This window comes from Centruroides vittatus, unplaced genomic scaffold (genome assembly GCF_030686945.1).
Source record: "Centruroides vittatus isolate TY-2023 unplaced genomic scaffold, ASM3068694v2 contig_371, whole genome shotgun sequence".
NCBI classification, from domain to species: domain Eukaryota; kingdom Metazoa; phylum Arthropoda; class Arachnida; order Scorpiones; family Buthidae; genus Centruroides; species Centruroides vittatus.
The window spans coordinates 1,245,210-1,268,279 of record NW_027122194.1 but is presented as its reverse complement, the minus strand read 5'-3'; the positions used below and the strand labels follow the sequence as shown (position 1 = coordinate 1,268,279).

Genomic DNA, 23,070 nt, shown 5'->3' with positions numbered 1-23,070 from the left:
CATTCTTTAATTTGGAAATAAATGTTTTCTAATAAATTTTTTCACATTTCAAAGCAATGTGAGAAAATAGCTACTTAAATTTTGCCATTAACAAATAATAAACAGATTACAGTAGAACCCAACTACTTGAGGTAATATGAATCACTGTTATCTCAGATAACCAAAAACTTTGATAAAATGGATGGCCACAGTCATTTTGGATTAAAAATTACAAATAAAGATTTATATGGTATATCAGTTTTAAGTCGCTTTTTACATCTTAGTGAATTTAATCATGTATAAGAATAATTTTTTTTACATTATTTATTGTACAGCTAATACATGTACATTACAGTATAATTATTTAATAATTTTGAGAATAAAAATTTGTATTTTTATAGTTACCTTTAATATGGATGATTTGTCTCAGATTGAAGTTAAATGATAGAAAGTAACAAAATCAAATCATTTTGTAATACATGTGATAGCCCGGACTTGACAAAAAAAATTATAAAGGATATGATTAAAACTTTTCCCATGGACTTGCTTCCTTGTTTAAGGTAACACATCGAATGTGTCACCGGAAACTAACAAAAAAATTTCCATTGGACCATAGAACTAAATAATACCAAAAAAGGGCAAGAGCAGTAAGGGGAGACCTCCAGAATGAAAAAACAGGTCCAATGACACGACAGAGTTTGTGTCATCATTTGTTCGCCACCTTTGGACTAGTGTTCGTGCCCAATACCATTTAAATAGCCATTGCCCATCCCCTGCCCTTCTCAAGACATCAAAAGACTTTCATCCTTTTCGATTCATTGAAGCTTCTTTCGAACCTTGCGGACCAGGAGTATACATTGATCCACTGATTCCGAAAAGGAACCAACTTCTACCAACTAAGATATTTATTTACCAATGCACAAATGAATGTAAACACTCTCTCTTTCTCAAGGTTAGGGACCTGCGATATTAATGATAAGAGTTAGTTTTTTCTATAATTATTATACAAAATTAGTGCCAGCTTAACCAACTTCTGTATATTATTGCTACGTAAATAAATAGATATTGTGAATTTTAACAATTCGTAGTAATGTGCACTTCTTCCAATTGTCTCAGGCCATCTCTATCCCAGATCCAAGTGTAGATGCAACCGCTTGCGCAAAAAGGTTTCTGTGTCTGTCCTTAAGATACAGTGGTGTCAGTCCTAACAAACTAGTCAATGCCAACTTGATGTCAACCCTTCGGATCTGTGGTGCTGAAGCATAGGGGGCACTTCGCTCATTGTCATATACATGTTATCATTTTAAAGTTTCTTTTATGAATTATAGTATAAGAAAAGTAGTGTATTCACTTATGGGTTTGCTTTGGATAATACAGAACCTCAGTTAATCAGGTTCTACTGCATTTCAGCTATAAGTTAAATTAGTAAGATGTTTAATGATAAAAAATCATGCTGTAATTTGATTTATTCTCTAATCAATTAAATTTGAACAAGATACAGTATATAAAGTTCATAAAAACTATTCTTGATGAAATTTTAATGATTTTACAATTTTATTATGTATAATTAAAGCATAAAATTTAACAGCATGACAATATTCTAAACAGCTTTTTCCAATAATGCTTAAAGCTCTATCTATTCTCAAATAAAAAAAAAATTTAACTTTAAAATATACTCTACATTAAACATAATGTATTTATTATTTTTAAATGTGTACAAAATGATCTGTCCTGTATTATGTCTAAAAAAACTGTTCTGTAAAGCCATTATCATCCTATAAACGTTTATATAATTAAATTATTACCTGAAGCTTCATCACCTAACAAATGTCCCCAGCCTCCACAGCGAGCTGTTGTTCCATCAGGATTTAGAACCAGTAAATTGGAGCCTGTTCCAGCAATTAAACAAACACCACCTGAAATATTTAACAAACTTATATACAACTTTACTGATAAAATTACAAACTTTTTTACAAATTTGCTAATCTAGAGAATATACTAAGTGAATTTATAATTTAAAATCTAAAATGAATTAATGATTTTGAAAAATTAACCATTGAATGTCACTTACTTCCTTGATTCATGACTGTTTCAGCATTATTCTTAGCATTAAATACTAGAATATTTTCTCTTGCTACAAATAATTCTGTATGTATAACTTGAATACTTCATTCACGTTATACATACAAAATTATAAATTTAACTACATCTGATCAGGTATCAGATGTCTATATTGCAAAACATCTCTATTTGCAAGTGAAAATTATTATTTCAGCAAACAGGATCAATTTAAATTTATACATTAATATCAAGAAAAAATCATTTTAAAACAAATCAATCTTTACAAAATGAGAAATAAAGCAGGAGTGTTCACATTTAAATTATAAAAAGTTACAATAAAGTTACATTATAATCATATAAATTTAACTTAAATTGTAAGTTTAACTTTGAAGTGAGTTTGCGCACATGTCAAATTGTTCAAAGTGAGTCTTTTGTTAATGTAATATGAAAGATTCACAAATAATTCATATTTTCTTTTCACTTGCACTGAGTCTAAAGAAAAGATTGTATGAATTCATACAATCTTTCACAAGGCTAGAATTCATGTAAAAAATTTTTGTATCTTAGAAAATTCTTGTTCTTGACAAATAAAAGCTGTTCAGTTTTTTCTTTTTGGTAAGCAACCTTCACATCATTTTGCCATAGTAAGCATTTGAATACAACAGTAGACATGTCATGCTGTAGAAAATTAACCTACAGTAGAAAAGGTATCCTCTCTGCATGTGATTTGTCACTACTGGGCAAATGACATACAAGTTTTGTTAATACATCCTCTAAATAATGCATATTTGATGTACCCTTCAAAAGCACACTCTGTAGCAATGGATGAGCAACATAAAACAGCATTGTCAGATCTGGCAATTTATCACCAGAGTTGGCAATATTGCTTGCACATTCAAGTCAGTTGTTGATTTGGGGACAATTTTTTCAATATGGCAATTTTTCTATACAATAAAAATTTATTCAAGGTGTATTCAAATTTCTTCCTAAACACAAGGCTAGAATACAAGCCCTAGGGACTAGATCTTATATATCAATTTGTAAATTTTTATTTCTTTATATATGAATTTAAATGGTTAGTGAACAAAGTGAAGGCCTTTAGGCTTTCATTTATTACCAACATCTGTAGAGTATGAATAGATAAAAGTATCAATTGTATCAGCAGAATTCAGTATCATTTCTAATACAAATATTCAAAAATCTTTACACATTAAGGATATTTTCTGTTCTTTTCTAAAATTAATTATAACTAATATAAAATATTTATATTATTTAATTATTGAAATAAAAATTAATTTTAAATAATGAATTAATTATTCTCAGTTTGAGGCTGTGTTCATATTGTCAATGACAACTACCATAAATCTTAAATGATAATGACAGCATGTCTTTGATAATATTTGTTCATTGTCAAAGTATACTGTTAATTATTTTTTTGTGTTAGAGAATATGCAATTTACATTGCACTTAGCATTATTCCATGGATTTCTGCACTTTTAGACTGGATTCATCTCTATTTTAAAACTGAATATGTAGAGTAAAATGTTAATTCTTTGACATTGACAGCCGAATTTATTACTGTTGTTAAGGAAAATATCAAAATATTGATGGTGAATCATAGCTATAACTATTCAGAGAAAAACATGAGGAGATTTCCATCCTTTAATCTAGGAATTAAAAAAAAAAACATTAAAAGACATCAAAGAATTTTTAAAGTATTTTCTTATCTCCAAATACTTTTGACCATTTTTTAAGCTTTCCAGGGCTTTTTTCTTTAACATGTGAGATTAGTGGTTCTTCCATCTTGTTCAAAAGAATTCTGGGAAGTTCATACCAATTGGCCAATACCATGACAACAAATGTTGAATCTTGGCTAACTTTCACACCACAAATGACTAAGACAAAAAATGCAACAACAATGACTAGTATGAATGTTTTACAAAGACAAACAATAAAAACATTGGTTTCTGTTGTTGTCATTGACAGTGTAAACACAGTCTAAATTAGCATGTTAAAAAAATTAGTTTTGATTTATTTTTAATATAAGTGAGTTTTAATCTCTCTCAACAAGTAACAGTTATATGCAGTTGCTGTTTTATTGGAGCCCAAATATTCTAAAGTCCTTTGAGTTCTTGATAATGAACTGAAAAGACTTAAAAATATTTGGGAATTATTTAGAATGTTTTACTCCAATAAAGCACAAACTGTGTATAGATACTACTTACTTTTAATATTGTTATATATTAGTTAATTATTAAATTTTTAATGCTTTTTTTATTACCATTTGGATTAGCTGTCAATATGGAACCAACAGTATCACTAACAACGGCACACGAAGTTGATAAAAGAGGATAATTTTTCAATAATGATTTCTCAAACTGTCTGTTACTTTCTTCTCGTTCACAACCACTCAAAGCTAAACCCTAAAATAATAAACTTGTTGTATTTAAAATAAACATTAAATTAATTTATGAAATTAACAAAAATTCTATATTGAAGTTTTAAATATAAGAAATTAATAAGTTTATACAATGTCTGAGGTTACAGATTTTTTTTGTACAAAAGTAAAGAACTTTCCATTTCCAGGTAATTCAAAAAATTCAAATTAATTCTCCTGCCTACAAAATGTAAATTACCTGGCCAACTAAAATTGGTGATTCATGTATGCATGTTTTAAAGTCGGATGAAATAGAACCATTTAAAATCTTTTTTCCAACAGGTGAATGCTACAAATTGACCAGCACAAACCCAAATTCCACAAGTTAACAGTATAGATGTGTTATCAAGTCTTTTTCTACAATTTGATGTTCTGAGTACTCTCCAGTTGTTACTTATACAGTAATGCACAACATGTTAGATAACTAAATTAGCATGTTAAAAAAATTATTGATTGGCTGTTATTTTTATTTTCAAATTATCAAGTTATTAAATAACAATCCATCCCTACATCATAGCTTTTTAAAATAAACATTTAAAACACAGCACATTTATAACACTATATTTATTATAATTTAACAATCAAGTGAATTAAAGTCAAACAATTGCCAGATTAAATCAGGTTATATTACCACTACTAATAATTATTAAATACCAACTAATTTGGCAATAGAAATAGACATTAGTCATCATCTCTTATTAAATTTAATAATTAAAAAATTAATATTTATTAAATAATTTAGAAAATTCTGGAAGAAAAGAATTTGCCCAAAGTGGGACTGGAATCCACAACTGCCACTTAACATTCAGATGCATTGCCAATTACACTGTTCAGATCTCCATCTAATCAGAAATTCCCAAAGAATTCAGCCCAAGGAGATTGAACAAAAACAAATTGAAAACATACACAGCATCAAATTCCTTGGGTATTTATTCAAAACTAAAAATTAATTAGGGTGAAGTCCCTGAAGATGAGCTCCACTGGCTCAAAAGTAATTTGTGTGAAAGATGAAAGGTTTTTCAGATTGATCTCCAAGAAGTAGTTTGTTATTTTAACTCATAAAGTATAATTGATATTTAATAGTTTATCTGCAATCTAATAAATTATGACAAAATTATTTATTAATTATAATCTAATTACTAATAGATATAAAATAATTTTTAATAATTAATATGTTCCTTTAAAAATTAAAATTTTGCTCATATCTTTTATAAGCATTTTTCAAAATTGTGAATACTAACATCACTAACATCAAATTTTACACTGCTCAAAACAATTAAGAAAAATCACAATTTAAAAGAAACCTTTCATTAAATATATTTTAAATAGTTTATTAAATTTTATGGTATGATTTTACAATAAAGTATTTCTAGTAGGGCACATTCTGTAACTACTAAAAAATAGTGCACATAGCATAAAAAATATTCAAAAGTTATTTGTGAATAATGTATGTTACTTTAAAACATTAAAGTTAGATTGAGAGTACTGATTATGCTATGAAATAATTGTGATATCTTAAAAATTCAAAAAAAAAATGTTTGATTCAGCAGTAATTTATAATGAACAAACATTTAGAACCATTTTTAGATTTTAGAATAAACAATTTAGTGGTCATTTCAGATGCTTGAAAACATATGTTCATTATAAGTTACTGTTTGATAGTTTTGTTTTGATTTGTTTGAAGTTTATCCAGTATAACTGGAAAAACAACATAAAAGGATAGTTTTGAGTTGTACTTTAAAAATCTTTTAGTTCAGTTTATTAGAGTATAACAATCTTTTAGTAATCTAACAGGAAATTTTGCTAGTTATGTTAGATTATATATGATTCATTCATATAGAAAACTTCATAGGAATTTAAAGCAAAAAATTCATTAAAAAATTTATTTTGATTGTTGTTTTATATTTTTCATTGCATATTAAAAAAAAAATAATACTTTTATAAGTAAAAAAAGAGATTAAATATTATCCCAAATCAGCAAATAAAAATTATGTCACAAGTAAAGTATTTATATATTATATTTCCTAAAAACTATTTTTATTTCATTTAAGAGCAAATTAATCAATTAAATAATTTAAAATTATACTCATTACTACTAGGATAGATTATATAACATACCATTCCATCAAGTTTTGTATCTTTCCCAATTCCAGCTTTCTCTTTAAGTTTATCTACCATAACATATATCCTTCTCTGACATTCTTCAAGTCCTACAAGCTATATATTATAAAAATAAGTATACAAAATTATTACAATTTATGTTTATAAATATTTAATAAAAAATTACAACTAACTTTTATTTATAGTATTAAGATAAATAATAAAAGTATTGGCATGACATATATTTTCATATTAACTTACTATTGAATTTAAATGATATCAATAGGCAACATACTGATCACAATAAAGATAAAAAAATTATTTCATAAAACATTATTAACTAATTAAAAAAAAATACAATGGTATATAAATATATGCCAATTACAATATAACACAACCAAATTACCAAATTATATTATTTAACATATTCAGAATCAATCTTTAGAAAAATATTCTTAAATTTTTCTATAAAATGAAATGCTTCTTTAAAGAAATAGATTGTTTATTCTATTTAAAATCTCTAAATAGAAGTTATTTTTGAATTTGTTTTATCATTGACTTTAAAAAGAATCAAGAATCTTGTATACAAGGAAATAGCAATTCCATATTATTTATTAACTTCATCACTTTACCTCAAAACTTTCCTCAAATCCCTTAGGTTTATTCTCCATAATGTTTTCAAAAAGAATTTTCTCCCATCATCAGTGGTACACTATACAGATATTTAATACTCAAGGGAAGATCAAACAGTAAGGCTACAAAGCCTACAGTGAAAAGTGTACATTTCATTTCATACAACCAATACAGCCAACTGATAGTACATACATTAGGTTATTTTTCAACATAGTCTCCATATTGGTTTAGGCACTTGTCACTTCGCGTGATAAGTTTGAAAATTCCCTCCTGGTAAAAATCTGTCCTTGTGTGTTCAGCCAAGTTGTCGTGAAGTGTTTCACTTCCTCCAGCCATGATCCTCCTGTTGTCCTGAATCAGCTTCTCCACACGAGTTGTGTTGACATCTGTTGATACCATGCTGGGTCAGTCACTGCAATCCTCGTCGGTGACATTTTCTCTACCGGCCGCAAACTTCTGACACCATTTTGCAACATGCTGATGAGACATTACAGTCTCTCCATAAACCTCTACCAGCTGCCAGTGAATTTCAGCTGCGGTTACATGTTTTGCCCACAGAAATCAAATAACTGAGCGGATTTCTTTACAAGACCAGTTTTCCAAACGAGTCGCCATTTGTGTTTACCTACAACTAGCACTGTAGGTGGTGGGTGACTGAAACTCCACACAGTTGCCAACTGCATGTATTGGAATTACTGCACACTTCTCATTTCTCTATAACAAACGAAATTCTAGGAATATTGGTCTTGTAACCTTACTTTTTGATCAACCCTCATTATGTGTTTTATATGTGGTTTCAAGAAAAAATTTAAATTTTAAGTTAACTTAACAAATGAAAATGAATTTGACATTTTTTAGTTTGATAGAAATTTTAAACATTTATAATTAAATATCTGCACAATATACTGCTGATGATGAAAAAAATTCCTCCCAAAAATTTTACAGAGAATAAATATAACTCCTTAAGACAGATTTGAGGAAATGTAATAAACTGAGGATATAAATGGGTAATGAAAATTTAATTGAATTTTTTCATATAATGAATATAATATTAATGTTAGTAAATATAAGTTAAATATGAAAATATGACTAATAATTAGTCAAGATTCTCTGAAGTATAGATTGTCAATAATACTTTTAGAAGTAATAATAATTCACACTTTCAATGTGTGTGAATTTCTGATAAATTTGATTAATTCCCCAATTTCACTAGTTAGAAATTATTGTATATCAATGTTGTGAATTTGTAATTGTGATTTGAAAAATGTGCATTTGAGAATTCACAATTTAATAAACTGTTATAATTATTTAATTTGTTTTCTGAACTTAATGACTAAAATACAATATGACTTCATAAAGATAAACTATAATTTCAAAAACACTTCAGAAAGTAAATAATTAAGAATTCTTATTTAAGGTTATTAATTATAGTATTTTTGCATTATACAGGGTAGGCCAACGAAAACAAAACGGCAGAGTGTTTGTGTTCGTCTAAGCAAATCGCTCGAACAAGTCGATTTTATTCTCAAGGGGACATCTTATGCAATAAAGTTTTTGCGAATCTGAATATTAACTAAACAAACATTTTTTTTCGAAATAAATGTTTGTTTAGTTAATACAAAATAAATGAGTTTTTAAAATTTTTGTTGTCTGTTGTATTCAGAATTGCAAAAAATTTATTGCAAAAGATGTCCCCTCGAGAATAAAATCAACCTGTCTGAGCGATTTGCTTGGACGAACACGAACACTCTGCCGTTTCATTTTCATTGGCCCACCCTGTATATGGCAAGAAATTACATAACATCTATAATATTCTTATATGCATTACAAATTAACAAGTATCTTGCTATATAAAACAATATATACATATCGCTTATTTATATGCTCCAAAATAGCTTTAAATAAATTACTGTCAGTAAACTAAGTACTGTTAGTCAAAACTGGCCAAACAGTATATTCCTAATAAATTCTTATTTTTTGACTTTAGTTTGAATTTTCTATTATTTAGATGTGGTACAAAATTTCATTCATTTTCGAAATAAAAGTATTATTCATTAATGATTTTAAAATAAATTTTTTGTGTCCAGTGATAATTTTAAAGTAAATGGTCATTTGTTATTTAATTATAATGAAAATATACTGGTACCGAATAGTTTAAAAATCAAAAACTTACTAGATGATTAGTTGATGGTCCGTCTTCCCAACAAAGAACATTTCCATCCTCATTTACTAAAACCACTTTAGAAAAAGAAGCACCTCTGTTTAAGAAATTTAACCACAAAATTAGAATATATAATACTTATCATGCTATCATTCAAGTTATGCATATATATACATGCAAATTATAATAAGTAATCAGATCACTGTCTAATAAAAATAAATAAAATTAATATTAATTTAAAGAAAATTACTTGTACAATGATTACTACATTAATTTTTCTAGTGGAAAAATACAAAGCAAAATATTTTTGACAAATATAACTTTAAAATTAATAGAAAGTTGATATAATTATTAACAAATGTTTTTAATACATTAAAATAATAAAGTATTTGATAAAAGGGTTTGCCATCTACAGTAACATCAACCCAATCTTTAATTTTGAAAAAACTGCCATCATGGCCAAAAAAGCTGACAGCCAAAAGTTCAGTGTGTGGTTTTGACAATTTTGATCAGATTCTCTAGTGCAAAGATGTAAAAAAAAAAATAATCTTAGTTAATAATTTATTTTATAGTACCCATTTTGTACTTTTGATCACTTTTCACTTGCTATATGATTAGTTGATGGTCTGTCTTCCCACAGAACACAGAACAGCAATTTCCAATTATAGGGTTACAAATAGGGTCATCAACTCATACATTTTTCATAATCATACTTACTCTGCTCAAAATATCTTTAAAAATACCAATATTTTTTTTACAAAAAGTATAGACAACACTTAACTGATTGTTAAACATAATCCAAAAAAAAAAAAATTAGATGACTCATGTGTTTATTAACAAAGTCATACTAATATATAAAAAATTATGCAAAAACAACAATTATAAGAAAAAAGAAATAAGTTTTTTTTTTTTTTCTTCAATCAAATCAATTTTATTAGTCAAGGCCTCAGCCTGTTACAAAGGGAGTTGTGCAGCTTACAAGCAACACAACGAATAATACAAAACCAATTAAGTATCAAAAAACTTTAAAACATAATTGTATAAATTGCAGACAAAATGATATGTTGCCCAATGAAATATTTTATACATAGCTTCTACCGAATCACATTCATGTAGACTGAGAAGGTTGTATTTCTGCCTTAACTCAAGGCTTTTCTCACATTTACAAATCAGATGAAATTTGGAAAAGAAATAAGTTGCAGAATTCTTAAAATATGAATTTACATGTAAGAAAGTTAATGGCAAGCCTCTAATGTTTTGTATAATTTGTAGAAAAACTTCTGAAGGTTTGAAACTTTTAAACATATCTGGAAACAAATCATACAATTTGTCATGTCATACATGTCAAAAAAACTATATTTTTCAAAATATAATTGTTTGAAGCAGTGGAGAGAAAAGAGGGAAAATAATGAAGACAACAGACATGCTGACAACATTCTCAAAAAAACTAATTGTCTGTGCAAAAAGTATTGTTGAGAGCCTCTGAGATTGCAATATATACATTTTACAAACAAAATCTGATTATATTTCTTTTTACTATTATTAATTTCATAAAAGCAATAAAAAGTTATTGTAAATAATTGTTGATATCAAGAGTGATGCTGCCTGTCGCAAAATTCTCAATTTGGGAAAATTTTATTCATCTAGCAATTAGTGTGGCAAATAGCAACAGAATAATCCATGAAGGAAGAAAAAAAAAGTTACTCGTGAAAAAGAGTATCACAGAAATGAATCAGTCTTGGTCCGATACAATTTTACCATTAGTAAGCAAAAGTGAAGTTGCTTGAGAAAATCAATGGTAAAAACTCTGCAGTTTTTATATTATCAGTCATCCTTACATTTTTGGTTGGTACAAAAGTCACAGTAAGTGAAAAAGTAACCCGGTTAATAACTTTCTATTTTGGCGAATAAATAGTGTTTGGCAAATGGATTGGTGATTACTATAAAAAAGCCCGGGTGATTCCTGGATATTTCTTCAGAATTATATAAAATAGCATGTTTTCAACCTTAAATACTTATGATATATTTTAAAATAACTATAAAAATGATGAAAAACAGAAAAAAAATTTTTCTGAATCACATCACAATTACAGTGTGTTACCATATAAATGCTTAATTGGCTGAAATGACACTAATCAAACAATTATACATAAACAAATTTTAAATCTTATCAAAAAATTAAAAATTCATCATCATCAAAACAACAAATATTTTTGAGATATTATAGTTATTTTCAAACTGGTAAACTCTACATTATAAAACAAGAAATAAAAACTAAACCAACATTCCAAAAGCATGTTTTATATATATATATATAAGACCTTGACTCATATAGCTAAAATAAGTATAGACATATTTTGATTAAAAAAAAAAAAAACTTGAATTTAACACAGGCACACTGATTTATAAATTACATTTCATTGCTTTCTGTTTTTATATTTTTAGATTTGTTGTGAAGTTTAGACTCCAATTTATTATTTCTGTAATTAAACCTACAGTTGACAATGTCATTTAAAACTTCCTTTTGTATCAGATAACGAGATATTTCCTGACGTAATGATTTCATCCTGAATTAACAAATAAATTACTCATTATTACTTCAATCAACATTACAACTTATAATGAGAAAAGAATTTCAAGCATTTTCCTATAGCTGTGGCTGTACTTAGATGTATGCTTTTCAAATGATCAATGTTATTTCATCATAACAAAGTCGAAGCTGTAAAATAAATTGCATGTTTACAGTTTAATTAGGTATAAGTTGCTTTTAATTAAGTTATTTTGTTTACGTATATATATATATATATATATATACAGGTATATAAAGGTAACTTCTACCATTGTTTTGACAGATGTACAGTACACATAACACACAAATAAATTTTAATAATTCATCGGAAATACTGTAATTTAAACATATATTTAAGCATTATTTACGATAAAATAACAATAATTTACCCTTCTACACCACAGAAATACTTCCCCATTTGGATCAGCGTTTCAAATGTTTCACTTTCGATTTTGCAAAGTTCGCCATAAAATCACAGCGCCACTTAACGGTAAATTATAAAATTCTTAAAATTATATATTAATTTTTTGGTAAAAAAAATGCAATCGTAATTTTATATACGTGTTTAATAAAAAATATAAGTTTTTTAATTTAATAAATTTAAATTATTTAAATATATATATGAAATCTTATTTAATAAATAAATAAATAAATATATATATATATATGTGTGTGTAGTTAACGCCATCATGTAGTAATAGTTGGAACTAAGCGGAGAAGGGAAGATGAATGTATGTCACGGAAACCGGTTTTAAAGTTTATATTTGTTTATTTTTTTCTGGTTTTTGACATGGATCGATAAAGTGGAAATTAATGAATACACGTAAGTACATATGTTATATGATTTATACTTAAAATATCATTAAAATGATAAATATGTTCATATTTAATTAATGTAACATATTATTGCCTTTGAAAATGACTTATTTTTCAGATATTTAAATATATAATTAAATGTAATTACCATTATGAATTTTATATTTCCGAATTCTAGTTTTGAAATTTTCATTTCTGGTTTCATTTTTTATTTTTTTCTTAAATAGATAAATTAACAATTTAATTAAAATTCATTGCATAACTTATTGTTGAATTGCATTAATTAATACAATAAGTTATAAATATATACAGTAGTTTCATAATAAATTGCTTTAAAACCCATTGCAAGTAATCTACTGAAATCTATACATATGCATATGTTATATAAATTGCATGTTTATGTGCATAAATACATGTAATGATGACGTCTCTTAGCTCGTAACAAACCGAAAACATTTACCTAACTGTGGATGCTAAGGGATACCGAACACTTTGTATATTATTCACAGGCTGTGTAATTTTACGTCTGATTTTACAATCCCTCTGCAGGGGATTATACGCTCTCCTTTTATCCAAGCTTGGGACTGGCTGTAGTAACGCAGAGTTAAATATACAGTACATATATTCTAATACACTTTTATTTAAGATATCAACTTGCCTTATATCGGTTTTATATATCAATATGAAAAAATTGATAAAAGTTAAATACACTTAATTTTTTTATATTAAAATACAAACTGGTATGTTATATTTTGATTAAAAATATATTCGTTGACAAGGTGAATAACAATGTTTTGGCTCCGGCAGTTGCCAACAAGGAAAGATCTGTCGTGAGTGTGCACTTTCATTGTTAAGGAAGTAAGATGTCAAATTAAAATGCATTTTTTTGTTTAAAAAAGATTGGATTTTGAATATTTTCAATGTTTTTATTATTCAAAATAAAATTTATGGTAGTGTATTTTTAAAGTTGATGATGTGGGAATTTTCTAATGCTGTGTAAAATGATGATGATGATAGCAGTGAATTGTTAATTATATCATTCTTTTTTGTCAATGTAATTTGATGGTCTTGTTTTGTAATATTTTAGCATAATAATATAAAATGATAACAAAATCATATATATACACACTTCTGCTTGAATATCAAAGATTTTTAGACTGCTTAAACAGGATAACTTTGCATTTTGAAGTGTTTTTAAAACAATTTGGATATTCTCACTTGTTTTTCAGGCTAAATTATTATATGTTATGATTCAAAAAGGACTTTACAACTTTTAAATCATATAGAATTTTAATCAGAAGACTTACAGAATCAATTGATGTATTAATTTACAGAAACATGCATCAAATTTTATCTGAAAGTCATTTCAGTGTGATGTGAGAGTCATTTTGTGATATGACAGACATCCTACATAAATTCAATTTCCTGTCAAACTTGAAATTGCATATTTGTTGTCACTGTGGTAACTGTGATGGTGATTCATGTTTTGAGCTCAATAAGATTTGCAGGCAAGAGTGGAATAAATACTAGATCTTTAATGAAACCCCAGAAGAAAAAAAATCAAGAGGAAAATCTTGGAATGAGATGACTATGTTATTGGCCCTGCTTGACCAATCCTTTGACCTGGAAAATTTTTTTGAGAAAATGCTGGACATAAAAACTTATAGAGGTTTATCATTTGGTGGAGACATTATAAGTCCTCTGATTAAAATTCTATATGCATTCAAAAGTGTAAAGCCCATTTGTTGGCAGGATGGCCAAGTGGTCAAGGTGGCAGCCTACCTTTCTGGGGGGGACCTGGGATTGAACCTGGATGGGTTGAAAAATCCCCAGAAATTTTTCGGGGGGTGGTTCATTCAGGTATGTCATGCCTGTCCCTCACCACCCAGCCATCCCACTGTGGGCCTCGATGAACCTATAATGGGCTTGCTTAAAGAGGTCCTCTTAGTGCCCAAAGGGCAGAAAAAGTTTTTAAAAAGAAAAGTGTAAAGCCCTTTTGAATTGCCCTGTTTTGTTTTATGCAGAAGTTATGTGTCAGCAGGTGTTGTATAAAATGAAATTTGTGCTCCACCTCAAGTATTTCCAAATGATTGCATAGATCAGTGGTTCTTAATCTTTTCAGAATTACAATTTTACAAGATTTTGTGGAACACAGTCGTAAAATAAAACAGCATATATATTTTTAATATTGCATAATATATTTAAAATCACATACATAACTGTTTACATATCAGTCAAGAGCAAATAACAATCAGTAATAAAATTAAAAAAAAAAAAAAAGCTTGTCATAAGTTTTTAATAGGATATTTGGACCTGATGACTTTTTAAAATATTTTTAATATCTGGTCTTATGTGTGAAATAGCTACTCTTATTTCTTCTTCTATATTTGTCAGCCTTTCACATTTCTTTGTCTTAATATTTATTAATGTTGAAAAACCCAGCTCGCATAAGTATGATGTAGTAAGTTGTAATAAAATTTTAATCATTTTCAGGAATAGTTTTAAACTTGGTTTGAACAGAAATCCAAAATTCTTCAACTGTTATTTCAGAAAATTTCATTTTGAGAGTACAGTCTGTTGACTGATCTGTAATCAATTCTTTCCCTTCTTGTAATAAAAACTCATAACTTGATGTGTTGACTGCAGAAAATGGATTTTGTATCCAATCATAATTTTCTATATTTAGTGAGGGAAAGTATTTTGCAAGTTTTTCTTCTAATAATGCTAGATGTTGTGTTATAATAAGAATCATTTCATCAATATTGTTATTTTAAACTGAAGGAAAAGTGTCTAGTGCCCTTTTTTGAATTATGCACATTCTCCAAAATGATATTAGCGAGGTTGAGGCCCAAGTTTTCAATTCAAAAATGTTTACATCGGACACTGAGTGCCACTTTCCTGTAAGCCTAGAAGTTTGACAATGGCATTTGGAATGTCGAGCACGATTCCACTGACTTTCCAAACACCATTGTCAAATTTCTAGGCTTACAGGAAAGTGATGCTGAATGTCCGACATACACATTTTTGTGTTGAAAACTTTGGCCTCAACCTTGCTATCTTTTTGAAATGCTGACAGTTTGTCAGTGGATGTTAGAATATTTTCGTTTTTACCTTGTATACACATTATTTAAATAATTGAAGATATCAGCTAAATATGTCATTTCAATACGTCAAGTATCATTTGTAAGAAATGTTTTAAAAATATCATTCCTGTTTTTTTGAAAAAAATGTTGACAATTTATCATTAAGTTCCAAAATTCAGTTCAGCACTTTACCTCATGATAACCATCTTACCTCATGTAAAAGTAAAGATTTATGCTGAGCTTCCAAAGATGCACAGTTTTTTAAATAGGCATGTGATTTGATGTAATTTACCATATTTACAATTTGGTCTAATATGGATTTTAATGTTGTAGGTAATGTTATTGAGACAAGTGATTCAGGGTGTAGATATGTTATTAGGATTTTTTTTTTTTTGCAAAAGTAATAAATCCTTTAATAGAACCAATCATTGAAGGAGCACTATTTAGTTGAGTATTGATACGTAACAGAGTTTTGATACTCAACTAAATAACAGTGAGAAGAAAAGCCAAGTGATTGTCGAAAGCACTATATTGTGTTTGTAGTCAACAGGAATATTGTCTATTAACATTTTTTAGTTTGTTCTCCCTATCTTGAGTATCATTATTGGTATTGCTTGTACTTGCACTAGCACTAGCACTATCAATGCCAGAATCATATTTTTCTTTTAGAAATTTGTCTATTTTGCCATTTTGAATAATTATTTTTAATTCTTTGGAAGGTAATTATAGCTATTTAATTTCTGGAAGACCAATTTATCACAAATGAACTTCAACTTCTACCTACAATTACAAAACAATACATTTTATGACACTGATAATCTGTCAAAGATTGGACTTACTTGAAGAAAAACAAAAATAACAGTAACCTTTATAGCAAGAAACATGTCCATACACTTCGGATGTTGTCATTTAACTGTTTTCACACAGGCTCCGCTACACACAAAAGCAGATTTGATTCATGTTCTAATAGAAATGAATAAAAGCCTACATAAGTACAAGTAAAGATGATAAAACTAAAAACAATGACTTTTGCTTTGGTTTTTTTTCATCTTAATAACCATTTTAATTTTTCACTGATTTTCAAATTTTGGCAGAACACTTTCTCTAAGTTCATGGAGCACCAGTTTTCTGTGGAACACTGGTTAACAACCACTGGCCTAGATACTTATATAACCATTTACAATTAACAGAAAAATTTGACTTATTCTGAAACCGTGTCTTCTATTAATTATTCTTTACTTCACAACTGAGTGGATAGGTAGATACCAGGCATCTTTAACATCACTCTTTATTCAGGAATATCTTATACACTAATATGCATTTTGGACATACACCCCTCTTTTATCAGCTGCATAATAGAATATGAACATGCACTTTGTTTTTTTTAAAGCATTTATATACTAAAATATTCTCTTTTATATTTATCTATTGTCCTTTTGGGTGTACTATAGATTACCACCTATAGAATTTCGGAATTTTGAGTATACATTTGAACTGAGAGAACTGAGACAAGTTCAATGGTACCCTACTTTTGGGCCGGAGGCAAAAAATAAGAAAGTTATCGTACTTTTTTCAGTGATCACGCGATGATCGGGAATTGTGTTGCTCTCTCCGCTAAGCCTATTGCGTGTTTAACAGGCAGTCTGGCAAGTCGGCCATATATACCTTCAACAGTGGCAGATGTTGATTCATGAGCACACTGATTGTCTACAGTTTGAGTTAAGTCCTTTTCGCACATTCTCGCTAGTCGATCTCAGGGGCTACAGCCCCTCAGTCTCGCTATCGCTCGCGGTCGGCTAGTACTACGAGCCGACTGCGCTATCACAATTGGGAGTCGCGATGCTTGAACAAAAGAAAAAAAAGGAACTGGCATTCGACTGTTTGTGCTCCCGACGGACTCCCCCCGGGAGGGGAGCTGCCAGCAGGCCACCGATTGTTCAACGTCACTAGTTATTGATTCACGGTAGTTCTTGAACAAAAGAAAAAAAAAAGAAGTGGCATTCGACTGTTTGTGCAATTTCTTGCCGTTCAGTGTTTTTTTGTTTTCATTTGTTTGCAGACTTTACCACAAGATGGCAACACTAGCAACTATGGTGCCGTCTGCATGAAAGCCTTAAAACAGTATGATAACTTTCTTATTTTTTGTCTCCGCTCGAAAAGTAGGGTATCGTTGAACTTGTCTCGGTCCCCTCAGTTCAGATATATACTCAAAGTCCCAAAATTCCATAGGTGGTAATATATAGTATCCCCGTACTTTTTACATAAATTTAAATTATTACATTTTTTACTGAATTTTTGCATTTTTTTTTTACCTATCTTCTAATTTACATATTAATACATAATATTTTTAACCAGTTTTCCTTAATCTTTATACTTAAATTTTTATTGATATTATTTTTTTGACTTTTTATAATTTCAAAACTCTGAATTTTCTATGTATCAATTTTTTTTTCTTTGTGTAAAATCCTTTCTTTTTCTTTGTTAATATTGCAATTATTTATTGTGTAATGATCATAAAAGACTGAGTTTACTCTTCTATATTTTAAATTGGCGACATGTTCTTTAAGTCTTACTTCTTCTTTCCTTTTTGTTTTTCCTATGTAATTTTTTTGGTTTTCACAAGTACATGGGATGGAATAAACAACATTTGTTGTGCTATATATATATATATATTCTGTCTTGTCACCTTGTTCAAGCTTTATTTTTTGCATTCTCTTTTGCAATTTTTTGTAGGTTGGAGCTAGTTTTATATTTTCTTTGTTAAAATCTTTATTTGTTTCTTCAAAAAAAAACTTTTGATATAAGGGAAAGCTACATATTTTATGTTTGTGTCAATGGAACAAACAACATAACAAAGAGAAAGAATTTGTTTTAAGATAGACAGTAATTTAGGAATTGGCTAGCATGTAATGCTATTCAGTTATTGCTTTGACCAACTATTTCTTTATATGTTTAATTCCCCTTTAAAGTCATTGCTAAAGACATATCTATTATCTTCATCTTTAGAAATTGGAATCGACATTTACAAAACTTACAAATGTAGTATATAGGATATATATAAAAACATTGAACCAGATTCTATCTTGCTTCTGCTCTGTACTAGCTAAATAAAAGTGTATAAGAGTACAGTGGAACCTCGCTTAATGAGCATAATTTGTTCCAGAATCTTACTTGTAATGTGAAACACTCATTAAGCGAAACAATTTTTTCCATAGAAACTAATGTAAAATACAATAATGTGTGCCATGCCGAAAAAAATACACAAATATTTTACATATAACATTTATCCAAAGAAAATTATACAATATACATTGTTAAAGAGCGTGAATCATCATCTTTTCTTCTAGCGCGGAATGAACCAACCTGGAATGAGAATTTGATTTGCAGAAAACAAAAAAAAATCATAGATAATATGTTTATTAAACATACCAAACAATATGTCAAATTCTTGGGCTATGTAAAGACTGTAATTAAATATTATTAATTGATTAATTTGACTAGAGATAGGCAGTTATGCTTCCAGTTCATATTAAATTCAATAATTATAAATAAATAATCTTTAATTTTGAATTGGTCATTAAATTTAATACGAGATGGCAGCATAACTGCCTACCTCTAGTCAAATTATTTAATTTCTAATATTTAATTATAGCCTTTATATAGCCTAAGAATTTTGCATATCATTTGGTGTATTTATTATACTGTATAATGAACTATTATTCTTAATGTTTAAACGTAATATGTGTGAACACAAGTTTGAAAAAAATGTGTGATCACAAGCAACACTAAGATGTTAGCAGAACGTGTGCTAAACACAAACTAATGGAGCATGCACACAACCCAGTACTTTTCCTCTCCTGGTCACTCGTTATGCAAAACATTGCTGTTAAGCGAGTCATGATTTTTACAATTTGCTTTGCCCATTATGGAAATACTCGTTATGCAAGGTGCTCATAAAGCGAGGTTCCACTGTGTAGGCAATCAGTAGTAGACTATTTGATGACATAGTTGCCATGCATCCCAGAACTTCCTTACAATGGAACCAAATTCTATCTTAGCTCCTATGAAAGATAACACAGTTTAAATGACAGTCATAGAATGTCTTAAAATTAGTACAAAATGGTTTTTGTCCAGTTAAAATACTCAAAATGTCAGCAGCTAGATACTGTCAAAAATAGGTGTGTGAAACTGTGAGGTACTTCTCTACATGATTTCATGCACTCAAGACAGCAAACTGCATAAAGGAAGTAGACTTTTGAGTATGATTTTAGTTTTAAAAGTTTATTTTAAAACAAACTAAATCATTGTATTTCCATTTCAGCTGATTAATCTAAATCATTTGTATATTATGTGATACTCTCAACATATTTGCTTTGTAACATAAACTATTTCAGACTAAGTACCATAGATGGAAACTTTGTATCCAGAAGATATATCTTGTTTTGAAAATCTATATTATTCAGGGGCAATAGTGTATTAAAACTCTAAGTTGCTGTTTGTTTTAATTTTAGAATGAATTTTGTTTTTATTAAATAAATTTTTTTGAAATTAAATAAAATTATGAATTAGAAAATACTAATGATCATAAGAAGTAGCCTTAACTTCATGCAAATTCATGAGCATTCATGAGTTTGGCTTGAAGCTTGATGCTGAGACTTGCAATGCTGTGAGCTGGCTAAGCAGCTGGTCCCAATGCTGTCAAACTTCTCTGCTGCTTCTTGCAAGTTTTACTTTTGTTTGATAATCTGATATTTAATATAATTTATTTGTTGGATTGTTATAAACAATGTTGAGTTTATATAAGAGAAATGGGTAAAATGTATTTATTTTTCTTTTTGAAATTAATAATATAATAATAATAATAATAATTTTTTTCTTTTATTTTTAGGTTACCAGAAGAGAATGATAAGTATTTATAAATATTAAAATTTAATTCTATGATTGGCATAAACATGTTGGCAAAATTCAGATTTTATATATTATTAGTTGGGAGCTCAGCTATAATATTTTTAGTTCTTTATAAAACTTTAAATGGTGAACAAGATGTTGAATCAACAAATAAAGTGAATAAAGTTCAAACACCTAAAAAGCTTCGCCCCATGGAAAATATAAATGATTTAATGCCAGTAACACAACCACATTATCATATGGAACATCAGAAACTGAGAGAAGCTGAAGTTCATGCTCGAATTAATCAAAATATTCGTCGAAGCACACAGTTAAAGCGTGATAATTTAAATTTTGCAAATAAAATTGAATCATTTAAATCTCTCACAAATGGAGAAAGAAATCAACCTGATACAAGTTTTCTGCTTCATAAAATTGTTCATCTAGATTTAAAAGGTGCTCCTCCAACAATAAATTATTATTCTCAATTATTTCCATTATTGCACTCGCTTGGAGCTACTGGACTGCTTATAGAATATGAAGACATGTTACCTTATTGGGAACCAATTGAAACTCTCTCAGCACATAATGCCTACAGCAAAAATCAAATTGAGCAACTTTTACGACTTGCTCAGCTAAATAAGCTTGAAGTTATACCTCTAATTCAAACATTTGGACATATGGAATTTGTATTAAAACAAATAAAATATCAACAGTTAAGAGAAGTGCCACTTTATCCACAAGTTATTTGTCCATCACAAAATAATTCCAAAATATTACTGACCCATATGATTGATCAAATTATATCTTTACATCCAGGAATAAAATGGTTACATATTGGTTGTGACGAAGTGTATTACATAGGTCAGTGTGATCTTTGTCAACATAGAATGACAACTAAACAAATGAATAGTGATTTGTTGTTTTTAGAACATGTAAAATTTGTTGCTCAGTATGTTAAAAGTAAACATAATGTTCAACCAATCATGTGGGATGATATGTTCCGCCATGTTTCTAGTGACATAATTCAGGCTTCTGAAATATGGAAATATGTTGAAATCATGGTATGGCAATATGGCCCAAATATTGAAGCTAAGTTGACACAAGAAATTTGGGAAAAGTATCAATTAATGTTTTCAGGTATATGGGTAGCTAGTGCCTTTAAAGGTGCAACAGGCCCTAATCAGTTTCTTACAAACATATCATATCATTTGGAAAATCATCATTCTTGGATGAACTTTTTGCAAACTTTTCATAAAAAGATTCCTCTTCGTGGTATTATTTTAACTGGATGGCAGCGATATGATCACTTTGCTGTTTTATGTGAGCTTCTTGCAGCAGCAATACCATCATTAGCTGCAGATTTATTATATTTGAAAGATGGATTCTTGGACCAAAACAAATTACATGACATTTTACATTGCAATGGGGATTTGATTTTATCTGGTAATTATACTTTTGATGAAGTAATTTGCAATTATCCTGGTGGAAAAGTCTTTAAAGGAATGCAGCGACTACAGCAACTAAAACATCAAATAATGAAAATGATGAAGGATAATCATGTTGTTGGATGGATGAGTGACTATAATATACAAATGTCATTTTCTAGTCCAGCCCATGTTGAATTAGGCATGCGGAAATTGGGTGAAATACAGACCAATGCAACATTACTTTATACATTCATGCAAAATATCATGCCTGAAGTTTATGATAAATATACCATCGATGAATGGTTACAAACATATATGGATCCCATTATGTTACAATTAGAAAATCTGAGCAATACTGCTCAAAAATTGTTAAAATATTCTGCTTGGCCACGGAGACCTTTGAACAGTAATGAATAAACAAATTTGACTTCATGGATTTAATCAGTTTTATATTGAAAAATTTCTATAAATATATTTATCATTTTTCATTTTTATTTAGCTTTAAAGTAAATTTTTGGATGAGTAACTTTTAGTGTTAATAACACTCTTCCATCTTTTCTAACTAAATTTATCCTAACAGGGAAAAATATGCCAATTTTAACTTTCCATAGAGCTTAAAGATGTAAGTTTTTTAAATTTTGTAATTCAGTAGAGCATCTCTTTTTAGTTGAGTTTGAAATTTTTACAAGAAAATGACAATTTATTGAATAAACTGCTAATAGAATATTGTTTATATAGAATATTTAAAATATACCTTGCTGATCAAAGAAAGTTTACTTATAATGTAAAACTTGGTCATGCTGTTAGCTAGTTGTACTTGTTGCTGCCCTTCTGTGTTTTAGAAGAAAACCTTTAAGTCTTGAACATTTATTTGCTTTAAACTTGAAGGATGACATTTGAAACTCCTCCTTGAC

General features: G+C 28.5%; 2 protein-coding genes across 2 annotated transcripts in view; one reads left to right on the top strand and one right to left on the bottom strand.

Moving 5' to 3' along the window:
- LOC136975389 (N-acetyl-D-glucosamine kinase-like) overlaps nt 1-12,422 on the bottom strand; it is a 33,943-nt gene extending 21,521 nt beyond the window's left edge. The window contains exons 1-5 of the mRNA XM_067270431.1: nt 12,330-12,422; nt 9,384-9,468; nt 6,596-6,694; nt 4,322-4,463; nt 1,785-1,895 (exon numbers count right to left, since the gene is read on the bottom strand). Coding sequence (XP_067126532.1) covers nt 1,785-1,895; nt 4,322-4,463; nt 6,596-6,694; nt 9,384-9,468; nt 12,330-12,358 — 466 coding nt within the window. The 5' untranslated portion in view covers nt 12,359-12,422. The remainder of the gene's footprint in view (nt 1-1,784; nt 1,896-4,321; nt 4,464-6,595; nt 6,695-9,383; nt 9,469-12,329) is intronic.
- Nucleotides 12,423-12,648: 226 nt separating this feature from the next.
- On the top strand, nt 12,649-22,592 carry LOC136975392 (hexosaminidase D-like). The gene is made up of 2 exons (XM_067270435.1): nt 12,649-12,763; nt 20,728-22,592. Exon 2 carries the CDS (start codon nt 20,777-20,779, stop codon nt 22,571-22,573), a length of 1,797 nt encoding a protein of 598 aa, XP_067126536.1. The 5' UTR covers nt 12,649-12,763; nt 20,728-20,776; the 3' UTR covers nt 22,574-22,592.
- The last annotated feature ends 478 nt before the right edge of the window (nt 22,593-23,070 follow it).

Coding starts and splice junctions, on each gene's coding strand:
- LOC136975392 (XM_067270435.1), top strand. CDS start 20,777: ATGATTGGCATAAACATGTTGGCAAAATTCAGATTTTATATATTATTA.